The sequence below is a fragment of the Sciurus vulgaris genome (assembly GCF_902686455.1).
Source record: "Sciurus vulgaris genome assembly, chromosome: 6".
NCBI classification, from domain to species: Eukaryota; Metazoa; Chordata; class Mammalia; order Rodentia; family Sciuridae; genus Sciurus; species Sciurus vulgaris.
Genome location: NC_136466.1, coordinates 35,155,052 through 35,183,042, shown reverse-complemented (window position 1 = coordinate 35,183,042; position 27,991 = coordinate 35,155,052). Strand labels below are relative to the sequence as shown.

Sequence of the window (27,991 nt, the reverse complement as noted above, 5' to 3'; positions counted from 1 at the left end):
AAAATTGAACAGGGCTGCTTTATTGTGTAAATGTAAGACAACAGTTACATAAATTGAAAATGAAGACTTAAAATATTTTACAAAAATCAGGTAGCTCATGCTATATGTCACTCCTTCCATAAATACTTTTAGCCTGTGTTCAATTACAGTCAATTCTGAATTGGCCCGCCTTTGGATTTGACTTCTAAAATCTTTACACAGAGTAAAAGACATGGATAAAAATTAAAGTCTGTATTCTAGCCTGCATTTTGACCCTGGAAAGGTGTGGGTCTGCTTTAAAAAAAAAAAAAAGAAAGAAAGAAATATACACCTAATCACAACAAAGCTTAACACTATGCAGAGCTTTATAATAATTTTCAGCAACAGACTTCAAGCTGCTCTGTGAAGAAAATGCATAGCAGAGGAGAAAGCTGGGAATTAGGTAAGGAAAACAGTGTCAACACAGTGGAACAGTGATGGAAACATCTATTCTGGAGCTCACATGCCCTGCCAGAGTTCCTTAAAAAGCCACCTGCTCCAGAAGGTGGGAGCCCAGAGACTCCCTGTGTGTGCAGTACGAATGCCCAAGTTTGCATTAAGCCACCTCTTCCACTAACTGCAAAGCTGTCTGGGAACTGAGCAGTTCCAAGAGCAACAGAACACATGCACTTTATGGTCTAACCAACATCAAGTGAAAGGCTTTTTTTTTCTTTTTGTATGACTATTTTTAATACAACTTAAACGGAATCTTTATATAAATTTGGGCTTCCATTCAATCCCTCTCTTCAATTTCCTTAGGAGGAATTGAGTAATGGAAGCAAGCAAAACAAAATTATAACCACAAATGACTGCACTTTAAACATGATTATCAATTTTAAGGGACAGAGACACTTGAATGTTTTCTAATACCAAACTTTAAAAAAATTTTTGTTACAAAAAAATGCAATTCATCCCCACAGCATTTCTAAATGTTGGTATTATTTCTGCATGGACAAATTAATATATTAAATTAAGCCAATATTTTAGACTGACAAAATTCTATCATTCTATTAAAAAAAAAAAAAGCTTGTTTTAAAACAAAACAAAAATACAAGTTAGTTGTTTCATGTTACATTTCACAACCATTATGTTAAATGTTGTCTTTTCTACAGAAACAGGGTCCTTTATGTCACAACTGCAATTATTTACTGCTAGATGTTTAAAATTACATGGACTAGTGTTCAGCTGGAACCTGTGGATGGTGATGTCTTGAGGTTTTCTGAGTTTCAACCTAAGGTATACCAGGTCCTCTCCTAGGACCACACACTTGCAAGGGAAGGGGAGGGAAAGAAACATCACATATCAAGTTCTTATGATTGTTTCACTCTCTTCGTGGCTTTCTGTTTCTCGGTGATCTGTTCAAAATTTCATCCTCCTATTGGTTGAAAAGAAAAGAAATTCACTATAGTTAACACATTTAAAAAGAAATATAAATATTCATTAAATTTCCAAGATTAGCAAGGTTAATTTTATAACCCATTTGAGGTTTTAAAGGAAAAAAAAAAAAAGGAAAATGATTAGAAGAAAATCACCAAAAACCACTGACTGCCCAGAGGTGGGATTATATGTATTCTACTTTTGTCTCCCCTCCCCCCAAAACAGGTACTTTGCTCAATCAAACCCAGAAACATTTTCTGTAAAATGGATTAAACACTGTGCTTTTTACATGTTGTCTTGCTTAATCCTAAGCACTTGGTCCCATTCTGAGGATTCAGAAGAAAACTGAAGATAATCAAATTAGGTTACAAGTCTAGTGATCTTTCTACTCTATCACAATCTTAAGATTGTAAATCAGACAGGCATGGTGGCACATGCCCATAATCCTAGTGGCTTGGGAGGCTGAGGAAGGATCATGAGTTCAAAGTCAGCTTCAGCAACTTAAAAAGACTGTTTCTAAATAAAATATAAAAAAGGGCTCAGTGGGGAAACCCCCACTGGGTTTAATCCCAGGTACAAAAAAAAGAAAAGAAAGAAAAAAGACTGTAAATTACTTGGGCTGGAATATGGCTCAGTGGTAGTACACTTACCTAGCATGCATGTGGCATCTCCAGTGCCACGAAGGAGGAGGAAAAATTGTAAATCACTCTATAAAACCTTGCACACCTGAAATCCCCGTGACTGAGGAGGATGACAGGAGGATTGCAAGTTTGAGGCCAGCCTCAGCAATGTGGCAAGACCCTGTCTCAAAATAAAAAACGGCTGAGGATGTAGCTCAGTGGTTAAGTGGCTCTTGATTCAATCCCCCATACCACAAAAACAAACTACTGCCTTTTACTGAATCATACTGGCAACTTTTCATCACATGAGGCAGTTTGGGGACTATAAAAAAGCAGGTGAGACATTGTCCCTACCTTCAATACCTGCATTCTAATTGACACAAAACATGTCCATTAAAAATATAAACAAAATATAAATAGCATTAAACTATCAACAATAGGAAGGCAGAGATGTAGTAGCTAAAAAAAAGAACTGGTTTTGCTCAATGGACCAGACTCAAACCCAAGAGGTCTAGGAGAAGGGACACCAGTAAGCAAAGATGCAGACAGAGATTATTCTCTCTCCATTACCCCCATATCTCCAATGTACCACAAAAATCTAGATCCAGTATCCCAAGTACTTTACACCCTTCTGGCATCCTGGCTCAGAGCCACTGCAGCTTTCCTGGAAAATTACAGGAGCCCCCTAATTTGGTCTCTAGGATTCCCTGTAGCCTAGAGAAAACACAGCAGTCATAGTAATCAGATCCTATCTCTCTCACACACACACACAATGTCCACAATGGCTAAGCATTTCACTAGAAAGAAAAGCCATGTTCATAATATGACCTAATGACCTATAAGGCCCTACATTATCTGTAGCCTTCTCTAACCCCTTTTCTTTACTCCCTCTTTAACCACTGGCTATTCTTGTCTTTTGGACTGCAGTTTTACGCCTTGGTACTAGACATTCTCTGCCTAGAATGCCCTTCTTACTGACATCCTCTCTTTCAAGTCTCTGCTCAAATGTTATTTTTCCAATGACAAGCCAACTGGCTTCCAGAACTTCCACTACCTTTTCCTGTCTTAACTTTTCACAGCTTATCTAATATACTGTCATTTACTTTCTTCTAATGTCTACCGCTTATTGTCTGTTTCCCCCCCACCAGAATTTAAGCTCCCCAAAGCCAAGGTTCTTTGTCTGATTTACTGACAATGCCTGGCACATGAGAGACATTCAATAAATACATTAAAGGAATTAATTAGTTAATCTATGGACAACAGCAAGAAAGTTTGGAATGCAGTGATTTGTGCAAGAAATGCTTTTGAGGGCCCAGTGAGGAGAGGGAAGACAACATGTTAAATAACTTGGAAGTTCCCACCTTAGAAAGCATTTTATTTTTTCTCCTTTACAACCTTCTACTTATTTCAGAAAAATACTTTTGAGATTCAGACAGAGCTTAGTGTTCACCTTGACGCTAACCTGTGCCACAAAAATCCCACTTTAGCAAAATTGGTTCTAACAGCATTTTCCTGTCACAGCCAGTGTAAATTACCCAATATTCCTTTTATTTAGCTCCAACTTAGTTGTTTGAAATACAAAAAGTATTAACCCTTACTTTTACCTCTGCTTTAGGTTTTCTGTCTTCCTCCTCTTGACTGACAGTGCCCCCATCTTCTTCAGCATCACTTTTTTGTTTCTCTTCTAAGATAAAAGTTAAAACAATTGAGCAAATGCCTGTATTTGATTCTGGTAATTAAAATAATTAGCATTACCTAAAGCAAATTTTACTGAAATTTATTTATCAGCATTTGAAACATCTTACTCTTTGCAAGATTCTGGGGGGTTATTACTTCTTACCAAGTTTCTCTTCACCTTCCTCCTCTTCATCTCCCTTGTCCTTCTCCTCTTCCTTCTCTTCTTCTTCCTTCACATCTGGTTGAGGAGCATCAGTCTTCTTGTACTCCATAGCACTAGACTGTTTCTGAAATATTCCCCAAAGTGCAACAATTTTGTTCACATTTTCATGTATTACACTACCACGTAATTACTAAATGCCTACAAAGCTCTTTGTACCAGAGTGTACAAAATTAGACACAAGAAAAATGTAATTCCAATTCTGAAGAGCTTTATCTTCAATGAGTGTGTGTGGTTCAAGGTAAAATAAACAATAAGAACAAAAGGTCAGGTAGGAAACTACATGTCTACTTTGTCAAGTAGACTCAGGCACAGATGTGCAGAACAGTGGTGGAGCACAAGGCTGGAAACCACTTGGGATCCAGTTATAAAGTGTGATGAATGTGAGGTGAAGCATAATCCTCAGAAGAAGCAGAAAGCATGCAACAAGAGCTAAGAAAGAAAACCTCACAAGACTGAAATGCTCCCACATGTATTGTTTTGAAAAGTGAGGAAACAATGAATGATAAATCAAAGATAAAAGATCAAAGATAAAATTAAGAAGTTCAAGAATAGAAAAAACAATGACAGGAGGAAAAGCTGGTTTGTGACCAGATGGCTGATGAAGCTGTTACTACTTTTATTTCTTTCTTTCTTTTTTTTTTTTGGTGGTGCTGAGAATCGAACTCATGGCCTTGTGCTTCCAAGACAAGCACTTTGCCGACTGAGCTATCTCCCCAGCCCCTACTTCTTTTATTTCTTAAAAAAAAAAAAAAAAAAAAAAAAAAAAAACACCTGCTATCAAGTAATAGAAAAGTAATACAGTGGACTATATACTATATAATACTGCCAACTGAAGGACTATAAATCCTACCCCTATCTGGGCACAATAAATGCCCACTGAGGTATAGTGGATAAGATTCAAAGTCAACTCGAAATATGGAGCTTCTACAAAGAAAATCTTAAGCAATATATCAGTTAGTTTTAAAATCCTAAGAGTTCTTTCTAAAAATGATTCCCAAAAAATAACTCCTACCTTTCCAGAACAGCAGAAGAGGATAACAAGGAACACAGGAAGAGCGACAGTCAAAATGTAGACCACCCAGAGCCATGGGCGCTCCTCAGCTGCCTCGAGCATCTGCCCCACTACGCCTGGCTGAAAACAAAACAGTGATGATGACAAGTTATGGCTTCTGACATCGAATATAGTCTGCCTATTTGTTCAACTGTTTACTTATGGCATGGACTACTTAGGTTCCTCCTTTTTCAAGGGTTCAAGCCAAGGTGCTCATAAATTATAAAAAGGAAATCGTATTTTTATTATGAAAATTATAAAAAGGAAACTCATATTTTTTGCTCTCCTTATCATCCCAGTGATTTCACCAGGTACAAGAAAGGGTTTTTTTTTGTTTTTGTTTTTGTTTTGTGAGGGTTGCGGTGGATACTGGAGATTTAATCCAGAGGCTCTTTACTCAATAAGTTGCTTAAGGTCTCGCTAAGTTGCTGACACTGGCCTTGAACTTGTGATCCTCCTGTCTTAGCCTGATATGTCACTGGGATTACAAGCATGCACCACTGTACCCAGCAAAAAATCTGCTTCTTAAACATCTGCAAAAGGTTCCCTTAACCTCAGGAACCACTTTTGATCCAAGTATCTCTAGCTCTTCAGTTCCCAGCCCAGAAACATGATTACTTACTTCAAAATTCCATGTGTGGGATAAATCAAAGATTCAACATTTTGAGAGTGAATTAAAACGTATCCTAAATGGCATAGTTTAAATTAAAAAACATATCTTGCACATAACACAATTAGCCACTATATTAAAACTAATAAAATCCACTATATTGAACTAATAAAGCCACTATATTAAACTAATAAAATCATGTCTAAAAACCCAATATTTTGTTTTCAGCAGGCATGTAGTTACACTTTTTTATGACAACATTCTCAAATAAGGGAAAAGACAGACCCTAAATGATAGCTTTTCACCAAACAATTAGTTACCTACAACAACATATAAACGCACAAGACCGTAAACACAAACCTCGGCAGCCCCATCGGCCGCTTTCTTCAGGCCCCATCCATCATTGGCCCAATCATCAACTACTCTCCGATCACCACTAATGATAAAGTTGTCAAAAAAAATGTCAGAAGTCATGGACCACAGCTCCAAACCAATAGCACTAAAAGGAGTCATTCTGAAAGGCTCCAGATCTTCAAAGAAATCTGGATTTGGTATTTTCCGGGGTTTCCAGATTCCCTTAAAAACAAAACAACAAAAGTTTCACAAAATTATTTCCAATAATGATCAACAAAAAACCAACTGTGATACGAATCCTGCATGATCAACAGAGGTTAAGTGCTATTGTCAAATAGCAGCAGGAGAAAACAATAAATGCTACTGATGGTTTTTTATACATTCTTAAGATTTCTGGGCTTCAGCTACTTTCAATTTCCAACATCTGTGATCTTGTTATAAACCAACACTTCACCGTGCCAGGCCCATTCCAAGAACACCCCCCCCCCTTTTTTTTTAACCAGGGATTGAACCCAGGGGTGCTTACCCACCACCAAGTCATATCTCCAGCCCTTTTTATTTTGAGACGGGGTCTCGCTAAGTTGCTGAGTCTGGCTTTGAACTTGCAATCCACCTGCCTCAGCCTCTCAAGTCACTAGGATTACAGCTGTATGCCACCACAATAGCCAGCATTCACTCTTATCTTCTGGTGGCAGTGGGAGCATCAGTCAGCACAGACTTTTTCAGTAGCAATTTAAGATAAAATGTACTCGATCATCAACCAGCAATTTACATCCAGGTTAACTACCTAGAAAAATACTTGCCACATAAACCCAGATGTTTCTAAGAATGATTACTACTACACTGATCAAGCAAAACTTGCAAATCACCTAAATGGTCAAAAACAAAAGAGCTAAAAGGCAATTTTAAGTGTAATTTTAGTATACTCTTAATTGTCTAAGTGTGCAATTAAAAAATACACTTTACCACAGAAACACATCTAGAATATGCATATAGATAGACCTACAACCTTACATTTTATGTATCTAACAGAAGGGAAATGATTTATTATGAATAGTACAAGGATCTTAGTGTGTAAAGTAAACCTGCGCGTTTCATAACTTCACAATATGTATTTTCATATAAGCCTCTGTCTTTTTACAGGTGTAGAGATATTAAAGCCACACCATGCCATGAGTTGACTTGACATGGTCAAACTGCCAACTCCTTGATCACAGTCCTTTATCCAACGTGTAACAGATCACCAATCTTGAGATCTGGATCCTAGGACTGAAGTACCTTACCACCTGACAGCAGGGAACCCAAACAAGTTTTCCATTTCCCTTTTCTTTTTGTTTTTACACTTAGTTATAAAGCAATTATTGAAAGCTTTTCTCTCCAGTTTCTAAGTTTATCTTTTCAACACTTCATCCATTCAGTTCTTTATCAAGTAATAAAACTTACTTTCTGCTCTTAATTCAATGCTTGAATATAATGATCAACCTGGCAGCCTCACTACATACAAAACTTTTACCTGAATACAAATAGATTAACAAAAGTAACTCAACCATCCAGAGACACAAACCTGGTAGTTAGGATTGTCAATCATGGGAGGCTTCCACTTGCCCTTATAATTGGGGTTGTCAATCATTGGTCGCTGCCAGACACCACACCCAGAGGCTGACTCACATTTAGGGTTGGCAATCTGAGGAGCCTCCCATTCTCCATCCATGTCCTCATCCCTATGGAGATATAAACAACAAATTACGAATGGATTCTGGGATGCTGGACTGTGGACATCCCACTAGCCCAGTGCTCCCCTGAGATCCTGCTGGAATGCTTCCACAGTCATACTATAGAACACTGTCTTCTCTTTCTCAGTTCCAGTAAGAGCAGCTTTGATAACAGATGCATTTTTTTAAAAAAGATGATGAAATGTAATTAAATCTGTCACATTCTCCCCTTAAGAATGAGCACAAGGTTGTATTTAAGTATTAAGTTTTACTTTAATAAAAATCCAGATAATTAAAAAAGTTAACTCAAACTGGGTGCAGGGCACACAACTGTAATTCCACCTACTTGGGAGGCTAGGGAAGGAGAATCTCAAGTTCAAGGTCAGCCTAAGCAACTTAAGGAAACCCTGTCCCACAATAAAAAAATTTTTAAAAGGCTCGGGATGTAACTCAGTGGTAGAGCACTTGCCCAGCATGAATGAGATCCTGGTTTAATCCCCAGTATCAGAAAAAAAAAATAAAAAAAAAAAATACATAATAAATAAAAATAAATAATAAAAAAAAAACTTTAACTTAAAATTCTTACCAATCCTCTGGCTTCTCTGCATCTGGATCAGGTATATATTCAGGCTCATCATCTAACCACCCTTCTGGTTTAGTGGCCTCTTCATCTGGAATTTTAGCAGGAGCATCTTCATCCCTTAAACAAAAGAAAACTCCTATTAGGACAACACTGCCCAGAGAATCACAGTATAGTCCCAGTTTGTGAAACTGAAACAGCATTCTGGAAATATTTCAACCTTAAATGTCAAAATTTAAAATAATTTCTCCTAGAAAACATTTGTAAATCATGTTATCTTTTGTAAGAGCCTAATATCCAGAATAAACTTTTACAACTCAATAAGAAGACAGTTTAAGAAAAGTAGACTAATCAGAAAAATTAATAAATAAAAAGAAAACCAGCAAATGATTTAGGTAGACACTTCTTAAAAGAAGGTATATAAGTGATCAATAAGCATATAAAAAGATGCTCATCAGGGCTGGGGTTATGACTTAGCAGTAGAGTGCTCCCCTAAAGTGTGTGAGGCACTGGGTTCATTCCTCAGCACCACGTAAAAATAAATAAAAGTGTCCATCTACAAGTAAAAAATATTAAAAAAAAAAAAAGTTCATCATTAACCATCAGGGAAATGCAAATCAAAACCATGATAAGATATCATTTCACATATACTAAGGTGACTATAATAATAAAGAATGATAAAGCAGGGTGGTGGTGTACACCTGTAATCCCAGCAACTCAGGAGGCTGAGGCAAAAATATCAAGAGTTCTAGGCCAGTCTCAATCATTTAGCAAGACCTGTAATCCCAGCAACTCAGGAGGCCAAGGCAAAAAGATCACAAATTCTAGGCCAGTCTCCATCATTTAGCAAGACACTCAACAACTTAGTGAGATCCTGTCTAAAAATAAAAAGGGTTGGGGATGCAGCTCAGTGGTACAGCATCCCTGGGTTCAATCCAAGAATAAAAGAAGAGCAAGAACGTGGGGGAGTGGGGGCAAGTGTTGGCAAGGATGATGTGGAGAAATTGGAAGGTTTATTCATTGTTGGTGGGAAAATAAAATGGCACCCCTATTTTGGAAAACAGTATGGCAGTCTCTCAAAAAAATTAAAAGAGTTACCATGTGATCCAGCAATTCCACTTTTAGGTACCTACCAAAGAGAATGCAAATATATATCCACACAAATACCAGTACATCAATGTTCATAGTAGCATTACTCATAACCACAACCAAAAAGGGGAAACAACCAAAATATCCATCAAACAAAATCATGGATAAATAAAAAGTGGTATTATTTATACAATGGAATATTATTCAGTCATAAAAAGAAATAAAGAACTTATACATGTTTCAACACGGATGAACCTTGACGCTGACTAAATGAAGCCAGATGCAAAAGGTCACATAGTGTATGAATCATTTACATGAAATGTTCAGAATGTGCAATCCAGAGAAGCAGACATCAGATTTGTGGTTGCCAGGGACTGGGGCAAGGGGAAAACAGATGGACAGCTTAATGGGTACAGGTGTTTTTGGGTGAAAAAAATATTCTAAAATTTGTAGTGATTACTGCACAACATGATAAATACATTAGATGCCACTGAATTGTACACCTAAAACAATTATTACTAAAATAAGAATTCACCAATAAGTATCTGATTTACAGTTTATGCAGTGCTAAAAGATAGTGCCACTTTAGTTGGTCACCAAAGATATCCTTTCTTTCCTTAATCAACTTATTTGCTATTAGTCTCATTTTATGGTACTGTGGATTGAACCTAGGGTCTCATGCTGTACCACTGAGCCCCAGATTATTGATTTTTGAACAGTAGTTTTAAATCACTAGTGTAAGAATATCAAGAATCAATATAATACTCACCTGATATTTTCAATCTTAATATTCATCCCCTCCTACCTCCAAAACAAACAGCTAGTTAAACAATACTGAATAAGGCTGAATCCAAACCTTATGTTCACCACACATATCCAAACCTTATGTTCACCACATATATAAACTAAGCATTTATACTAGTGCACTATAAAAGTTCAGAACAGTCAGGTGTGGTGGTGCAGGTCTATAATCCCAGCAGCTCGAGAGGCTAAGGCAGGAGGATTCCAAGTTCAAAGCCAATCTCAGCAATGAAGGTGCTAAGCAACTCGGTGAGACCCCGTCTCTAAATAAAATACAAAATAGGGCTGGGGATGTTGCTCAGTGGCTGAGTGCCCCTGTGTTCAATACCTGGTACCCCCACACCAAAAAAAAAAAAAAAAAAAAAAAAAAAAAAAATTCAGGAATATATATCTTAGCTTTCAAGGAGAAAAAAGATCAACTAGAATTTAATTGCTATGCACAGGAAGACACTTTTACAAATGGTAAAACCAGTTTTATCATTTTTTTGTTCCCTTTCTGAAACTCCCTGTAATACAGTTCAGATGTGGCCATACAGAAGAACATGACCCTGTCTTCATTTTGCACCATTCTCCAGCTTTCACCCTACATAAAAGGCAATATCATACTCATTTTCCTTCATGCATATCAAGCTCACTCATGCTATGCTCCCCTACCTTCTGCAATGGTGATGTTCTTCAACCAGAAATGCCCTTTCCCATCTTTATCACGTTGTTAACTCCCCTCTGCCCTCAGATTACAATTTGCTTCACCCTGCTCTGACAAATCATGCCTAGATTAGCTATATCTGACTCCCTAGTCACCTTGTAGCACATTCTCATAGACCACTTTCAAACAAAAATTCAACATTTCAGGACTATAGTTTTAAATGTGAATTAGAAGCACTGGCACAACTATGGGTATAGCTCACTGGTAGAGCACATGCTTAGCATGTGGGAGGCCCTGAGTTCAATCCCTAGCACCCAACAACAACAAAACAAAGCAGCAATAGAATGGCTATGCCAAAAGATTGCCACAAATCAACCTTGTCACCACAGGCAAACTATATCATCAATTCTAGAATTTTGTGGTTTATAAAATGGTATCAAACAATCTAGATTATCACTAAGACCACTTGTCAGCTATAGTAATCTATTTATTTTCTCTTTCAGATTAGGCTGAATATTTAAATGATCAGATCTCACTCAACCAACATTTGGTTATTCACATCACATGGAATATACAAGTTCCCCAAGACTCACCAGTCATCTGGCTTCACGGCATCAGGATCTGGGATTTTGGGTCTTTCATCCCAGTCCTCAGGTTTCCGGTCTTCTGGATCCTCAATTTCTCGTGAAGGATTTACAGCTGGAGTCATATCATTCAGCAGATTTCCACTATTCACAACAGACTGGTCAACCAGTATTTCAAAACTATTATCTGGATTCAAGACTGAAAAAAGGTTAAATGCAATTAAAAACAGTCAATTAACTATTCATTTCCAAGCTCCCTTCACCACAATACAAAAGACTGACTTCTAACTAGAAGCACCAGCATGAGAGTATGGAGGAAAGACCTTAGGCATTTGAATCAGAACACAATCAATAATGCCTGGCTCATGGAATCCAGAACAAGGCAACTTTTCATTACCTGCAAAATGTAAATGTCATTTCTTCAGGTTTCTAGGAATCAGCACAAATGATAGTTAAAATTTCTAACACCAAAAAAGACACTAAAAACCTAACATAAACTAATGCAATTATTGGTCTGACATGAATGTACATAAAACAATCAGCAATCAAGTAAACTGATGTTTGTTCATGTTTGCTTTTTGTGCAGTGCTGGGGATGGAACTGGTGCCTCAAGCATGCTGCACAAGCGTGCTTCACTGAGGTACATGCCCAGAACCCATGGTTGTACTTCTAAAGTTCAATAGAGAATGAATACACAATTTTTAATCCAAAAAGGTCTCTTTTTGTTATTGTTTCTTTTTTTCTTTCTTTTTTTTTTTTTTTTTTGGTAGCACAAGGGATCTCAGGTTGCACACATGCTAAAGTGGTACTCTACCACTGAGCTATACCCCCAGGCAAATAAGGGCATCTCAACTCTAGAGTCATGCTAAAGCCTGGATCCCATAAATCTTTAACAGGCAAGTGACATTTACTGTTGTGGGAAAAATCTTACTCTTGTGTAGTCAAGAAAGCAAGTTAAATACGTTATGTTTGTACACACGAAGAAACATCACAATACTGATATTGCAGATAATTTTAAGTACCTTCTGCTTGCTTATTTATATCTTCTGAACTTCTATACCCTGAATATGTATTGCCTTTGTAATAAAAAAGGTAATTAGGAGAAGTGGCACATGCCTATAATCCCAGAAGCTCAGGAGACTGAGGCAGGAGGATAGCAAATTCAAAGCCAGTCTCTGCAACTTAGTGAGGCCCTAAGCAACTCATGAGACCTTGTCTATAAATAAAACATAAAAAAGGGCTGGGGATGTGGCTCAGTAGTAAAGTGCTCCTAGTACTAAATATAAAAAAGATAATTTTGAAAAATGGTATATACATTTCTATGTATATCCTAATATTTAACATTTTCACAACAAAACACTAAAAGGAGGAGAATGAGGAGGCTCAAGAAAGAAATTTGTAAGGGAACATAAAAGTTTCTTTTTCTTTTTCTGGGGCACTCTACCACTGGGCTACATCCCTAATACTTTTTTTATTTTGAGACAGGGTCTTGCTAAATTGCTTATGCTGGCCTTGAACTTATAATCCTTTTGCCTTAGCCCCTGGAGTTGGTGGGATCAGACTTGAACCACCACCACCACCACCACCACACCCAATAAACATAAAAGCATTTTGTTTTAATTTTTTTTTAAGTTGTAGATGGACACGTATCTTTATTTTATTTATTTTTCTTTATTTTATTTATTTTCTGAGAATCAAACCCAGTCAATGCCTCAGGCACACGCTCTACCACTGAGTCACAACCCCAGCCCCATAAAAGCATTTTGTTCATTTGTTTTGCAGTGATAAAGATGGAAACTTGTGCCGCATGTATGCTACCCAAGCATACTACTACTGTCACATTCCTAACCCCTAAAGAATATTCTTAAATTTGTTTCAAATTTTAGTCCTCAGGCAATATGTGGAAAAGAAGCTTTCTTTCAGCTCCTGGTAACAAGTCAAAAGACCAATCTCATTTACAAGCTTCAATATTCCTCAGATAAGCAATACTAATGTCTTAAACCCTGCTCCCAAACACAAATTTTTCTTACTTAATGTGTAAAGATGTGTTTTCTTATCAGTAAAGTAGGTCTTCAGATCTGCATCTGGTCTCTTAGCGTGCTTTTCTTCATACACACCCGTCTTAGGGTTTTTGTGGCGGAAGATGAAGTGTAATTTATAATCCTCTCCACATTTATCTGGACCAAACATAATTGTATAGGGGGTCTTGTCGTGGAACTGATCCTTCAGAAACAAAGATGAATCATCATTTTAAATAACTCTAAGTACTCAAAAGCAACCTTTCAAAAGTATGTATTTCTGTATAAAAGAAATGGTTTGAAGTTTTGGTTATATTTTTATATTTGTAAAGCAAGAGTTTGATTAAAATGGTCACTGTTCTTTTTTATTTCATTGTCATTTCAATAAAAACATTTAAAACAGAAAAAAAAAAAAAGTATGTATTTCCTCTTATAAAACTCCAAATAAATTAATGAGTTAAAGGAAAAGTTGATTACAGGATTTGTTTAGATAGCAGTGAAAAGGAATAACCAACCAATCATCAGCAAATTTAAAATATTGGGTGCTTAAGTAAAAAGTAATACATATAACTAGCTGCCATTTCATTCATAAAACAAAGAAATAAGCTTGTTTAAAATTAAAAATCGTAGTACCAAAACTAGATATGAGAGAGAAAAAGTTGGTAATAGAGCTTTAAAAGTCAAATTTCAAATAAAAAATAAATTAGTGTAAAAGACAATACTGTCAACCCTCCAAAATATTTCAACAGCAAGTCTTTATTTTCACAGATCTTACAAATTTTTCTTTCCTTTTTTTCTAAAATTCTTTTTTTAAAAATTGTGGGTGGCTAGCAGAAGTACCTACCAAGTTGAGTTCTGGTGTTTTGGAAAGCAGTTTCACATAAGCACCTCCACATTCTATTCCATTTTGGAAATTAACCTCGTACCTAATTTCAGAGAGAAAAACAGAAAATTCTATGGTATTTTCTAAGATCAAAATAAATTAATTTTTCCCCTCCTGATCATGTTTATCTTTTAAAAAGATTCCATCTTCGGGGCTGGGGAGATAGCTCAGTCGGTAGAGTGCTTAAGCCCAAGGCCCTGGGTTCGATCCCCAGCACCCAAAAAAAAAAAGATTCCATCTTCTATTGATTTTGGATGGCTACACAATCCTATAAAAATAAATACACAAATTAAAAGTATACCTTGCAGATTCCCAATAAATACTTTGTGCAAAATCTAGATGTTCACTTACTATCAGGAGGATAAATAACCAGTTTAATACAAAATAATTTGTTGGGCAGGAAAAAATTAATTTCAAGATGCTAAATTTACCCCATAAAATCTCTACTGTAATTTATAATCTCTTTCTCTCATACACACACACACACACACACACGCACACGAACACACACAATCATATTTACTTAAGAGTAACCATTTTATAAAGTCTTCTAGAAATTTTTTCTTATTTTCTTTTCTGTAGTGCTGGGGATTGAACCCAGTGCCTCTTGTAAGTGAGCTACACCCCTACTGCTCCAGAAAGCTTTTACCAAACATGCATTTCACTTACTGAACAATGAGAGGCTTGGTATCAAATAGGAAGGGCTTATTCAGTTTAGCAGAGATGGCATGGTGCTTGGCTCGAGACATCAGTACAAGTCCTTTATCACCAGGAAGCTTTGTTTCCTTCATTTCATCTACTTCCCACTTTCCTATAAGAAAACATGAAAAAGCTCTCCAAGTAGTATAAGTCTTTGATACTGATGAATTTTAACATATTCCACTTATCTATGAGACTTGGGCTATTAATATTAGGCACATATTTGACAGATAATAGGACATGACTTTTTAAATAATAATATCCATTATACCACTGCCTAGGAAAGACCTTCCTTTTCTAACATACAAAAGCCTAGTTGATAAATGGTTCTAATTCTATCACCCCATCACATATAAAGCAACATAAAAAAATGGCATGACTCCCAAGGAAAAAAAATTTGTTGTTGTTTTTTGTTGTACTGGGGATGGAACCCAGGGCTTGGCAGGTGACAGGTAAGTGTCTACCACTGAGCTAAAATCCCCAGCCTACCAAGGAAAAATCTGACAACATATTTCCTTTTATTTTTATTTATTTACTTTCCAGTGCTGGATATTAAACCCAGAATGGTGTGGCAAAGACTCTTCCACTGAACTACACTCCAGCCCCAATATCTCCTTCTACATCAGTTTTTTTTTTTTTTTTTCCATTGTCTTAAATCAGTCTTAAAAAATGCCATGGAGACTATATGTCACCTAAATCTGCTATTATGCCTAGACCAAAAGGAATTCTCACCATCATATTTGGCAATTTCATCATCAGTGTCATCTTTCTTGGCTTTGGATAAAATCCACCTGTAATTAAGACAAACCCCCAAATTACAATCAAATGACAATTACCTATTAGGAGAAACAATCTAGAATGCACGGGAAAAGGGAAAAAAATGGAAGCAAGAAATACAAGTTTCAAAAGAATACTTTTCCTAAATGGACAAAAACACTGGAAATATGAAACCCAGACATTTCATTATATAAAATGTTATCCAAAAGGGATCCATTATTCCATCTTATTTACATGATATTCATCTCTAAGATTTTTTTCCCTAGGAAAAACAAAAACAAAATGCACCTACCCTGACAGAGATCCTCTGTCAAAGGAATCAGCAAAATAAACTTCTCCTGTTGGAACCGGAGCTTTGTAAGTAACCTGTATTAAACATAAGAATCGAGGAAAACTGAAATTTTTGGCAACATATTTTTCTTCGTGGAATTTATTTTCATGTTTTAAACAAAACTGTCATATGAAGCCCTTAAATTCAATCCATATACACCTTTGGAAAGAAATAACAAAGGTTGCCAGAAAGAGTAATAAAAAGTTGGCAAACTGCTTTTCCTTTGAAAAAGATGCAATTTTTTTTTCCTTTAAATAGTGCTAGGGATTGAAACTAGGACCCTGTTTGCTAGGCAAGTGCTCTACCACTGAGCTACACTCCAGCCCCTATCTTCATAATTTTATTAAGACATAAAAGGCCAGGCACAGTGGTACATGCCAAGAGCTCAGAAGGTTGAGACAGGAGGATAACAAGTTCAAGGCCAGCCTGAGCAATTCAGTGAGACGCTGTCTCAAAATAAAAAGGGCTGGGAACATGACTCAGTGATAAAGCACATCTGGGCTCAATCCCTGGTACAAAAAAAGAGATAAAAGAATAGATTCAAAAACTACTTCAAACCTTTGGAGACGGAGGGGTACTGGTATCTGATTTTGATGAGTCTTCTACCTCTTCAATGACATCATCAAGGTCATCCTCAATATCAATCATATCATCTTCATGCCCATCATGAGCCTGAATGACAGTAGCTCCAAGGACCAGAAAAACACATAGTAACCACTTTCCTTCCATAATCTACATATAAGAAGAGAAGTAAGTTAAATGTGTTGCCTTAACCTCTGTCGTTTAAAATTAATACTTTCAAATCAAAGAGCTAAAAAGAATTTTATCGTATTTTATCCTAAAAAAGAGGAGAAAAGTAAGTCCAGAGAGGTTAGGGGATTTCCCTAAAATTAGTAAAAAGATTCAATTTTAAGCCAGGTACAGTGGCACACGCCCATAATCCCAGCAGCTCAGGAGGCTGAGGCAGGAGGATTGGAGTTCAAAGTCAGCCTCAGCAACTTAGCAAGGTCCTAAGCAACTTAGTGAGACCCTGTTGCTAAATAAATTATTAAAAAAAAAAAAAAAAAAAAAAGGGATGTTGTTACTGAGTTGTATAGCCCACCACCACCAAATTCATATATTGTGATACTTGAACTCCCTGTGACTATCTTTGGAAACAGGGCCTTTAAGGAGGTAATTAAGGTCAAATGAGGTCGTAGGGGTTCAATAGTGCTGGTGTCCATGTACACATCACAGAGAAAAGGCCAAGAAGAAAAGACAGAGGAAAAAGGCTATCACCTGCAGTCTAAGGCAAGTCAGGAAGGGAACACCTCACAAGAAAGTAACCCCAATAGCACGTTCATCTCTAATAGCCTAGACTCTACACACTAGGAACTAATAAGACTTAGTGATAACTTACTTATTTTGACAACCAATAAACAAGATTCAAAGAACCCAACACCCCCTGAAACCCTAGACAACACGTTACCATGTAGTTTCACACCAAGGTGGTATGACAGAGAAAAAACACAGGAAACCTTATCAGGAAAAAGCAGCAAAGGGAGTGATCCAGAACATTCTGGCAGGGTTTAGTGAAGGAACATGTGACTGCAGAACAACTAGCCCAGGTTAGGGGACCAAGAAACCTGGCATTGCAGATATGGAATGGGGGAAGCAGAGCTACCTGTTTTGTTAGGAACAAGGTAGATATTTCCAATAAACAACAGGAAATGCATTTATCTCCCATCACCATTTCCCCTGCACCCTGGCTTGTAGAACCTGACTTTCAGGTAAGAGGAACTTGGGCGCTCATCTGTTCCATTTACATTATCCAAAGGTTTCTGAAAGCTGTAGGGAACCAAACTTTCAGACTGTGCTAAGTCAGTTCTCACATTTGGGCACTAAGGAGCCTCAGTCACTGTAAGCTTTATAAATCTGTTTTAACTATAATTAGCTAATACTCCCAAGAAAATGGTAGTCATTGGGTCTATTCTAGTTCTAAAAAGCCACTATAAAGCTAACTTAAATTTTTCAAATATCGTTAGACATATGTTCACATCTGCCAGCAATTCAAGATAATATATTTTAAGGTGATGTTAATTCTCTACTTCATTAATGAGAATCTGACATTACCAAGAAACACCTTCCCTTCTCGTACCAAATGTGATCCAAAAGATTGAACTTATATTCACCAATTGATAAGGTACATAAGAAGGATGCTATATTATTAGGCTTTCTAGAAGAAAACAGGAGAAAATTTAGGTGACCATGGATTTGACAATAAGCTTCTCATACAACACCATACTATATGGTATATGAAAGAAAAAATGGTAAGTTGAATTAAAATAAGAAAATTATGTGAAAATACAAAAGAATTAAAAGAATACCAACCGGGAGAAATTATCTGCAAAACATGCCTTTTTTTATTTTCGGTACTAGGGATTGAACTCAGGTATGCTTTACCACTGAGCAACATTCTTAGCCCTTTTTATTTTTTGTGAAGTCATTTAGGGCCTAAGTTGCTGAGGTTGGCCTCCAACTTACTACCCTCCTGCCTGAGACTCCCAACTCTATGGGTATAGGCATGTACCTAGTTGAAGAACCTGTTTCAAAGCATACAAAAAACTCAAAACTTAAGAAAACAACCCAATATAAAACAGTAAAAGCTGGAGAATTAGGTCAATGATAGACATGCTTTGCACTTTCTTGACCCTGGGTTCAATCACTAGCCACCAAAAACAAAACAAAACACTGAGCAAAAGATCTGGACATCTCAAAAAAAAAAAAAAAAAAAAAAAAAAAAGATAACAAATAAGCACAGGAAAAGACCATCAATATTATTTTTATTACAGAACTTCAAGTTAAAATAACAATGTGTTACCACTATTAGCTACTACAATGGCTAAAAATCCCCCCCAAAATGGCAAGGATGTGAAGCAACAGGAACTTTCATCAATTGCTTTCATCAAAATAGTAAAGCCAACTTGAAAAATGGGTGCAAGCAACCATGATGTTAAACAGGTTAACCAACTGAAAGAAATGAGTACCCAAGCCACAAAGACATGGATAAATCTTAAATGATTATTAAGAATAAAAAGTCTATCTGAAAGAGTGACCTGTTGTAAAAATCCAATAATAAGACATTCTGAAAAAGATATAACTATAGAGACAGTTAAAAATATCAGCTGGGTGCAGCAGTGAATACCTGTGATCCCACCTACTCAGGAGAATGAAGCAGGATTGCATGTTCAAGGACAGCCTGGGCAACTTAGTGAGACCTGGTTTCAAAATAAAAATTTTAAAAGAGCTAAGGATATAAATTGTTGCAAAGGGTTTGGGGGGGAGCTGGGTTGAATGGGTAAAGACATGTTTTCTTTTAGGCAATGAAAGTATTCTTAAGGATATTACAATTGACACTGCATTTGTCAAAATTCATTGAAAATTTTATAGTACAAAGAATGAAATTTAAGGTATTTAGGATGTCAGATGATCCTAAGATAGCATCCAAAATTCAACAGGACAATCTACCTTATTACAAATCTATGAAACAACCTCATATGGGAAAAGGTGCTCAATAAAACTAGACTGTACAAAAGTACTGTGCTAATCAATAAAGCTGTTTCACACAAGTAGGTGTTTTAATAATTCTGATACTGCTATACATATATCACTGAACAATTAAGTAAATGGGTAGTAGATGGTAGCAGCCACTTTTTCAATGTTAAGATTGGGAATTTAGCCAGGCACAAGTGGTGCATGCCTGTAATCCCAGTGACTCGAGAGGCTGAGGCAGGAGGATGGGAGTTCGAAGTCAGTCTCAGCAACTTAGAGAGGCCCTAAGCAACTTAGTGAGACCCTGGCTAAATAAAAAAGGGCTGGGGATGTGTGGCTCAGTGGTTAAGTACCACCGAGTTCAATCCCTGGTATTAAAAAAAAAAAAAAATTGGGAATTTATAGATTATTAAGGGAGGTGGCTAGAGGAGTTCATATGGCAATGGAAAGAATTAGAGACATTAGTATGAAAGCATGTTTAGCTTAATGTACAGAGGGTAACATACAGAAATAATACAAACAGTGTATACCAGTTAGGATGCACACATATTTCCTTGCTGCCATTTAAAAGGGCCTACAGAAATGAAGAAACCTACCTTCTAGTAACCATAAACACTATGTTGTTGTCACCAACAGTTTCTAAGATTACCAGAAAGAAAGAAAACAAGTATCTCAAGAACAAAGTAATAATGCTTTTAAAAACAAACAGCATAATTCCTTTCTAGTTCCAAAGATACAAACAGTGTCCCTAAATCTGAAAAGCTCAGGAAGTTTTCAGGGAATAAAGGAACTACTTTTAAAATGGATTAACCTTTTCCTTTAAAGAAACACACTTCCTACAAGTCTACTTCACAGAACACTCTAAGACAAGTTTTCTTGCATTCCTGAATGCCATTTTTTCAGATTCTCTCATAATTTTATTTTATGCTTGAAACCCACCACTTTCTTCATTTACTGGTTTTCTGTCAAAAGCCACTCTCCCAACAACACACACTTGAAACTAAGTTTGTTTGAACTCAAACTCTATATATCAGAGTCCAGTTAAGCTAAGAAGCAACTGCTAGGTGGCTATAAACTCATTAGTAGGTCACTAATTAAAAGTGCTACACAACTGTCTTACAGTGTGTCCATCTAAAACTTCTGTCTTGTAAAATTACAAATTACTATAAATTACATTTATAGGCATGGACTTTCAGGGGACCAGCAATTGAATATCAAAACCACAAACATGAAAATCTTTTTTAACATCTGAGTGAACTGAAGTGGACAACTTCTCTAAAAAATAGCTTTAAGTTATATGTGAATGTTGAATATTGTGTGACTTTGTCTTATGATATTCCTTAATGTAAGCAAGCAAAGAATAAGTGAAATCAAACCAATACTATGGCCAGGTGCAGTGGTGCATGCCTGTAATCTCAGCAACTCAGGAGCCTGAGGAAAGAGGATCCCAAGCTCAAAAGCCAGCCTCAGCAACTTATCAAGGCCCTAAGCAACTCAGGGTCGAGAATATGGCTCAGTGGTTACGCATCCCTGGGTTCAAACCCTGGTATTATGATATACTTTTCTTCTATAAAGAACAATGCCAAAAAGACTAAATTTCAAAACTCAATTACTGCCATGATAAAATTGTTTATAACCCCCCCCACACACACACACACATAAACCAGTGAAATCTGAATAAGGTATATTGACTGTACCAATGCACAATTCCTGTTTGGGTATTATAGTTAGGTGATGGGTATATTATTTCTGAAACTTCTAAACAGTTCTATAATTGCTTTGAAACTTAGAATTTTTAAAAAATTTATTACTAGATCAGTGAAGACAGTTCTTTATATCTGGTCACAGTTGTCTAGAAGCTTTAAATTGACTTGGATCTCTATAAAACTATAAAGGAAGACTCAGGTATGTGATTGGAAATATAAGTCTGGTGAGGTAAAGTCTTTCTCAGTTAAGAAGGGCTGGGAGTGCCAGGGATGTAGGGGATATAGCTCTGTGGTAAAGCACTTGCCTAGCTTGCACCAGGCCCTGAGTTAGATCCCCAGTACTACAAGAAGGAATGAAGGAATGATCTTAAGTGTAGTTTTGTGGTAGAATGCTCACCTACCATGTTTAAGGTCCTAGGTTCTGGGTTCTGGGTTCTCTTTCCAGCACCAGAAAAAGTGGGGAGGGATTTGGTAATCAAACACAATTATCTACCTGTACCCAGGTCAAAGAAGCTCTATCCTCTGTAATAACAAAAACAAACATTGACATATGTACAAGAAGCCAAGAAAACAGAGCACATTTATAACATACAGATTTTTGGTTTGTTTCCCAGTTTCCCAAAGACAGAGCAAAAAGGACCAGCTCTCACTTTTATCAGGGTCAGAAGGAACCTTCAAGAGCACTTAATCCACTCACATTTAATATTTCTTTCCGTTCAACTTTTAGAAGAGTGAATTTATTTTTATAGAAATGGAAGTTGCCTATTTAAAAACTGACAATTCAGAAAATTAATTTCTTATAAATAAGGCAGCAATGTATGTGGCATAATAACCTGTCAAGTCAGAGACACCTCAATTCCAGTCTCTCCTGCTTCTCTGTATGGCCTTGTTCAGTTTATTTAACTTCCAGAAGTCCTCCTTTCCCTATTACAGATGTGTTTAATAGAACTACTTGCTCAACAGCTTGCTGTGAAAATATGGAAAGATAATACATCTATGAAACACAAAATGTATAATCAGGTGACTAAATTCTAAAATATTATTATTTTTCCCTCCCAGTGCTGGGAATTGAACACAGGACAAGCTAGGCAAGTGCTCTACTACTAAACTATACCTTCAACCCCTAAATTCTCATGTTTGACCAACACATCAAATATGCCTGCATGATTTTACATAACAAGTTGTAAGACTGTAAACTTGCTCTCCTCCATGTATATTGATTTCTTCAACTCCTTCATCTAACATGTATAACATAAACTTCTATGTTCATCTGTTATTTTTTCTGCTCCCTCAATTACTTGTTTTTAACAAAGTCCCCTAAATTTTTTTGTAAATTACAATACTGTTCTCAGCATTTTTTAAAAGTCCATGTTATTTTCTATATATGTTTACATGAGACTTCAACTAATATAAGTTTTAAAAATCTTTTTGGTCATAGTGGGGATTGAACTCAGAGCCTCACTCATGCTAAAGTGCTCTACTACAGAGCTACAACCCCAGTCCTTTGTAAACTGATAGGGTCTGACTTAATTGCTGAGGTAGGCCTCAAATTTACAATCCTTCTACCTTAGTTTCCAAGAAGCTGGGATTACAGGCATGCACTGCCACACTTAGCATAAACACCCTATTTTTTAACAGAAGCAGACTTACTCTAACATTTCAGCAAATCCTGACAACTATTTAGATCTACTTTAAAAATGGACAAAACTAAGTAGAAATAAATGTCACTTTCCAAAGACAGAAACTTTATCAATAAGAGTCTATTCAACAACAACAAAAATCTTTAAAACAAATCAGAACTCGGACTATTTTTAAACTTATTGCCATTTTTATGTTATCTTTCCAAGTAAAGAGTTGTTTTTTTTTTTTTTTTTTTGTCTGAATCAGGCCTGTCTATTCCTAGTTTGTTAAGTGTTTATCATGAAAGGGTATTTTTTCTCTACTGGGATCATTAGTTTCTGTCCTTTATTAATGTGATATATTACATTCATTTTTGTATGCTGAACCAACCTTACCTTCCAGGGATAAATTCCAATAGGTCATAGTGCATGATCCCTCTTTTTTTTTTTTTTTTTTTTTTTTTTTTTTTGCGGTACTGGGGATCGAACTCAGGGCCTTGTGCTTGCAAGGCAAGCACTCTACCAGCTGAGCTATCTCCCCAGCCCACATAATCCTTTTTATACAGTACTGCTTGTTGCTGGTTTCAGTTTGCTAGCATTTTATTGAAGATTTTTGCATCTGTTTTCAGAAGAGATAATGGTCTACATTTTATTTTCTTGTAAAATCTCTTGGTATCAGGTAAGTAAGTACTGGCTTCAGAATGAGCTGGAAACTCTTGAAGAATCTGTGGACTATCGTTTAATTTTTCCCTAAGTATTTGTTAAAATTCATTTATGAATCACTTTGTTGGGGCTTTTCTTTATGAGACTTTCTCTCTTAAAATAAGTTAAGAAATTTCCAACCCACGTGGCATGTGCCTGTAGTCCCAACTACTCAAGTCAGACAGGAAGATCACTTGCGCCCAGGAATTTGAGATCAGCATAGACAACCACAATAAAACCTCTCTCTCCCCCTCTACCCCTCTCCGCACCCTTTGCAGGAAGAAAAAAATAAATTTCCATTCTAATGTCTTTAATCTATGAAAAATTAAAAAAGAGGAACAGAAAAAAATGACCCAAAGTTCTTGTTTTTTAAAAATATTGATTTTAAAAATTGGCAGCATGTAAATAAAGAGGTCATTTTTCTTTCATATAAGCTATTCATTAGCTATGCATTCATCTAATATGCCCTTTTAAAATTTTAAGTCTTATTTGTGAGTTTAGACACCTTAGGTGGTCTAATAATATTCAAAGGCAGAAACTTCATCCTCAATAAGGTCCATTCAGAAAAACCTAAGAAGTTCTATTATCCCCATTTTACATGTAAGGAAATTAGAACCAAAAGAAATTACTTAATCTGGTCTGCAGTCACAGCTAGAGAAATGTTCATGAGCATGTCTCAATTCAAGTCACAATCCCTGGTCTGCTATTTAAAACTTGTCACCTTGGGTGAATTACTAACCTCCAGGCCTGTTTCATCTCTAAAATGACAGTAACTACACTATATATAAACAAAATGCATGTAAACTACTTATAACAGTGCCTGGTTTACAGCATGTGCTCAAGATTAGCAGTAATTTTTGCTCTTATTAAATATTTCTCAATAACAGTTTTTAAAATTTAATGGTTACAGGCTGGGGATATAGCTCAATTGGTAGAGTACTTGCCTCACAAGCACAAGGCTCGGGTTCAATCCCCAGTACCGCAATAAAATAAAATAAAATAAAATTTAATGGTTACAAAAGTTTTAAGTCAAATACTGTAAATCTTAGATTGGAAAGGACCACTCAAAGGAATCTGATTCCAATCACAGAAGAACGTTTTGGTACTACGTTTCCACTACTTACCTGCAGATTTTACTACCACTTCAATCTACTCAACAAATGAAAATATTCAAGAGGAAAATTACATAAAACTCAAAGTGGTCTTTATTATAAATGCCTGTCCATTTAAAAATAGATGCAGTAGACAGGTTTCATGATGAATGTCTGTAATCCCATCAACTGAGGCTGAGGCAGGAGGATTGAAAGTTCAAAGCCAGCCTCAGAAAATCAGTGAGGCCCTAAGCAAGACCCTGTCTCAAATTTTTAAAAAGTGCCAGGCAAAGTGGCACACACTTGTAATGCCAGTAGCTCAGGAGGCTGAGGCAGAATTGTGAGTTCAATGTCAGACTCAGCAACTTAGGTGAGACTCTACATAAAATATTAAAAAGGGTTGAAAGATGTGGCTCAGTGGTTAAACGCCCCTAGGTTCAATACCAGGGGCGTTTAACCACCCAAAGAAATTTAAAAATAAATTAATAAAGGGGGGTTGGGGATATGGCCCAGTGGTTAAGTGCCCCTGGGTTCAATCCCAGGTACCAAAAATAAAAATAGATGCAGCTGGGTGTGGGAGCACATTCCTACAGTCCCAGCAACTAGGAAGGCTGAGGTAGAACCCAGAAGTTTTAGACCAGCCTATGTAAAGAGACCCACCTCAAAAAAATAGATTTATACTGCCTCATTTACATTTTTAGATCTTGTTTTTCATTAACAGGAACATCAGAACTGACTTTTCCATAGCACTTTTTCCCTGTTAACCAAATAGGTTAAAGATGTGAATACTCAATAATATACGCTAAAGAGCCTCTAAATTATTTTTCTTAATTCTCAAATAATTTTTACATTCACAGTGAAGCTTAATTTACAAGTGCATTTCTTGGACTTAAGAATGTGGCTCAGTGGGAAAAAAAGTACATTCGTTGTTATAATACAGCATTCAACCAGCACTTTCCTGATAAGTTTTGCAGTAAGCCAGTTATCCAGGTAAGAAGCAACTTAGGCACTTTCATTATTTCCTAGGAATTATTATGAACTGCCAGTTCTATCTGTCCTACACTTTCAAAGTAGCCTCATATTCACCAGCTCATTAGCCCCTCCCAATTGCCCCCTACAGGTGAGGCATCCAGGAGACTCGACTCTCTTTCCCATTTTAAAGAGGTAGAAATGGTACATATGTTAGTTATCATGCTGGGATCAGAATTCAAGTCTCAGAAACTTGCTTATGCTTCCCAACTGCCACTCTATCCCCTTAGGCTATCATGGAGGGCAAGTGAACTCTGTAACTAAAAGGATGCAATAGTGTGATTGCCAAAACTGCTGCAAGTGCTCTTAAAAGATAATAAACTAAGTGAACTGTTGAGTTAAGATAGTAAGGTGGAGAAGGAGGGAGGAAAACACACATTTTCAGATAAGAAAATTTCTGTTGTATATTCACTCCAATACACATTTCACCAAAAGAGCCTTCTCGTGATCCAGTGACCTGGCTATTTGTGAACCTTGGCTATGGAAAGAACTCCCAGTTTTGGGTTTTTGTTTTTTGTTTTTTTAATTTAGTGGTACTGGGTTCCACACAGCTCTTAACTTCTAAGTTCAACTGTATTAAATGTACAACACAAGATTTGATTCTATTCATGACTCAGACACTGTTGGAAAAGACTGAGACATAGGTTTTAAAAATCAACACAATTCTTTCCCTTAAAAAAACCTTCCATTTCCTAAATTAGAGTTACAGAAACTTAACTGTGGTTCACCTTTGTCCTCTCAAGCTTTTAATATTCAGCTTAGTTTAACTTCCCTCAACCAGCAATAGCTTCTGTCATGCCCAACAGTTAATAAGGGTCCAGTTTCTTCTTTTCATCAACATAAATGTGACTTCAGGTCCTGGGAAAAAAGACCTAACAAACTCAAAGACTAGGATGTCAGTTTAGTGGACAAAGGCATTTAGACTATGATAGTTTAATGCAATAATTATTTATCAAGCAGTTACTATATATCAGATTTCCTGTCCTACTTTATAAGGAGTTTAATTCAATCTTCACACGTCTATAAGGTATTATTTAATCATCTATTAATGGCATAGAACGTAAAATAGCCTAAGTTCACACAGCAACAAATGGCAGATGAAGTGCTGGAACCGGGACCTTTAAATTCACCACTACACCAAAACTGCCTAGCAGTCAATTATGATCCCAACAGGACCATTAAACTAATCGCATGACCTTGGGCCAGTCATTTCAAGCCTCTAGCGTCTCAGTTTCCTCTGTAAAGAGAGGTGTGCTATGCAAGGTGAGCTTTGGGTTGTCTTCCTGCTTTTAACGTCGGGTGGAATCTCCTACTGAATTACTCCCCACCCCCGAGTAGGTGCTGCAATGGTTAAGCCGAAAGTTTTTCAACCACTGCGCGTTCTAGTACATTCTCCTTCCTCTTCAGGGTGCTATTGTCCCGTCTTCCTCTTGGGGGTCTTACTTTCAAATTCTGAACCTGCAACACTGATTCTACATATTCTCTCTTGGTCTAATTCATCTTTCCCTGCTACTTAAGGATACCTACTAGGCCCGATCCCAGTCCAGACCTTCGCCGGATTACTCAGCCCACCTCGAGACTGCCCAGGCAGCCAGTAATAGGCCTAAGAATGCCCTGAAAGCAAAGCCACAAGAACAAGTTAGCTTTCTCAAAGGTCACGAGAGGCCCAGGGCACCTGCCACGCCTCCCGACCCCGGTGGCGCGGCCTGAGCCCGGCTCCTCAACTCAAGGGGCCGGGTTCAGGCCTCGCCCCTCCTGGCCGGCGCATTCGCCCGAGCCTGGGCCCTCGAAAAGCCTGCCCAACCCCTGGCCGCCGGCCACGCCCGACCCCTTTGGTCGCGGTGTATCGTTCCCAGGTTCCCCCGGGGTCCTCACAGGCCGGAGGACGCGTGCAGGCCTCCAGTCTCACCTCGAGCCTCCCTGGGACCACCGGCGGTGCCTGCGCCTTCTCCCACCCGCACACCTGGCCCCTCGCTGCAGTAGAGACAGCGGCGGAGGCGGCCCGACCGTCACGTGCCGCAGAACCAAAAGGCCTCGGCTACAGCCGCCGCGCGACCGAGCCCCACCGCACGAAGCCCAGCCCTGGGCCCGCCCCTCGATCCTGAGTAGCTACGACTAGCACCAAGTCCCGCCCCTCCTCGCAAACTCCCAGATTTGGTTGGTCGTTGTGATCATCGCTCTACTTACCTTTCCATACGCCCCCTAGTGCTATTCTTCGTGGAGTGTGAGGATTGGTCGAGAGAGAGGCAGGAAGTGGTTGTTG

General features: G+C 37.4%; 1 protein-coding gene across 2 annotated transcripts; it reads right to left on the bottom strand.

The window, feature by feature from the left end:
- Positions 1–27,808, bottom strand: CANX (calnexin). 2 transcript variants are annotated; one of them, XM_079144155.1, is made up of 15 exons: positions 27,638–27,808; positions 16,609–16,782; positions 16,012–16,085; positions 15,675–15,733; positions 14,913–15,054; positions 14,205–14,286; positions 13,373–13,565; positions 11,352–11,541; positions 8,229–8,342; positions 7,495–7,651; positions 5,937–6,152; positions 4,928–5,047; positions 3,856–3,979; positions 3,614–3,699; positions 1–1,393 (listed from the first exon to the last, which is right to left on the bottom strand). In XM_079144155.1, exons 2-15 carry the CDS (start codon positions 16,777–16,779, stop codon positions 1,340–1,342), a joined length of 1,782 nt encoding a protein of 593 aa, XP_079000281.1. In that variant the 5' UTR covers positions 16,780–16,782; positions 27,638–27,808; the 3' UTR covers positions 1–1,339. The 2 variants fall into 2 exon arrangements, with proteins under 2 accessions (XP_079000281.1, XP_079000282.1); XM_079144156.1 differs by having other exon boundaries at positions 3,620–3,699.
- Between the last annotated feature and the right edge of the window lie 183 nt (positions 27,809–27,991).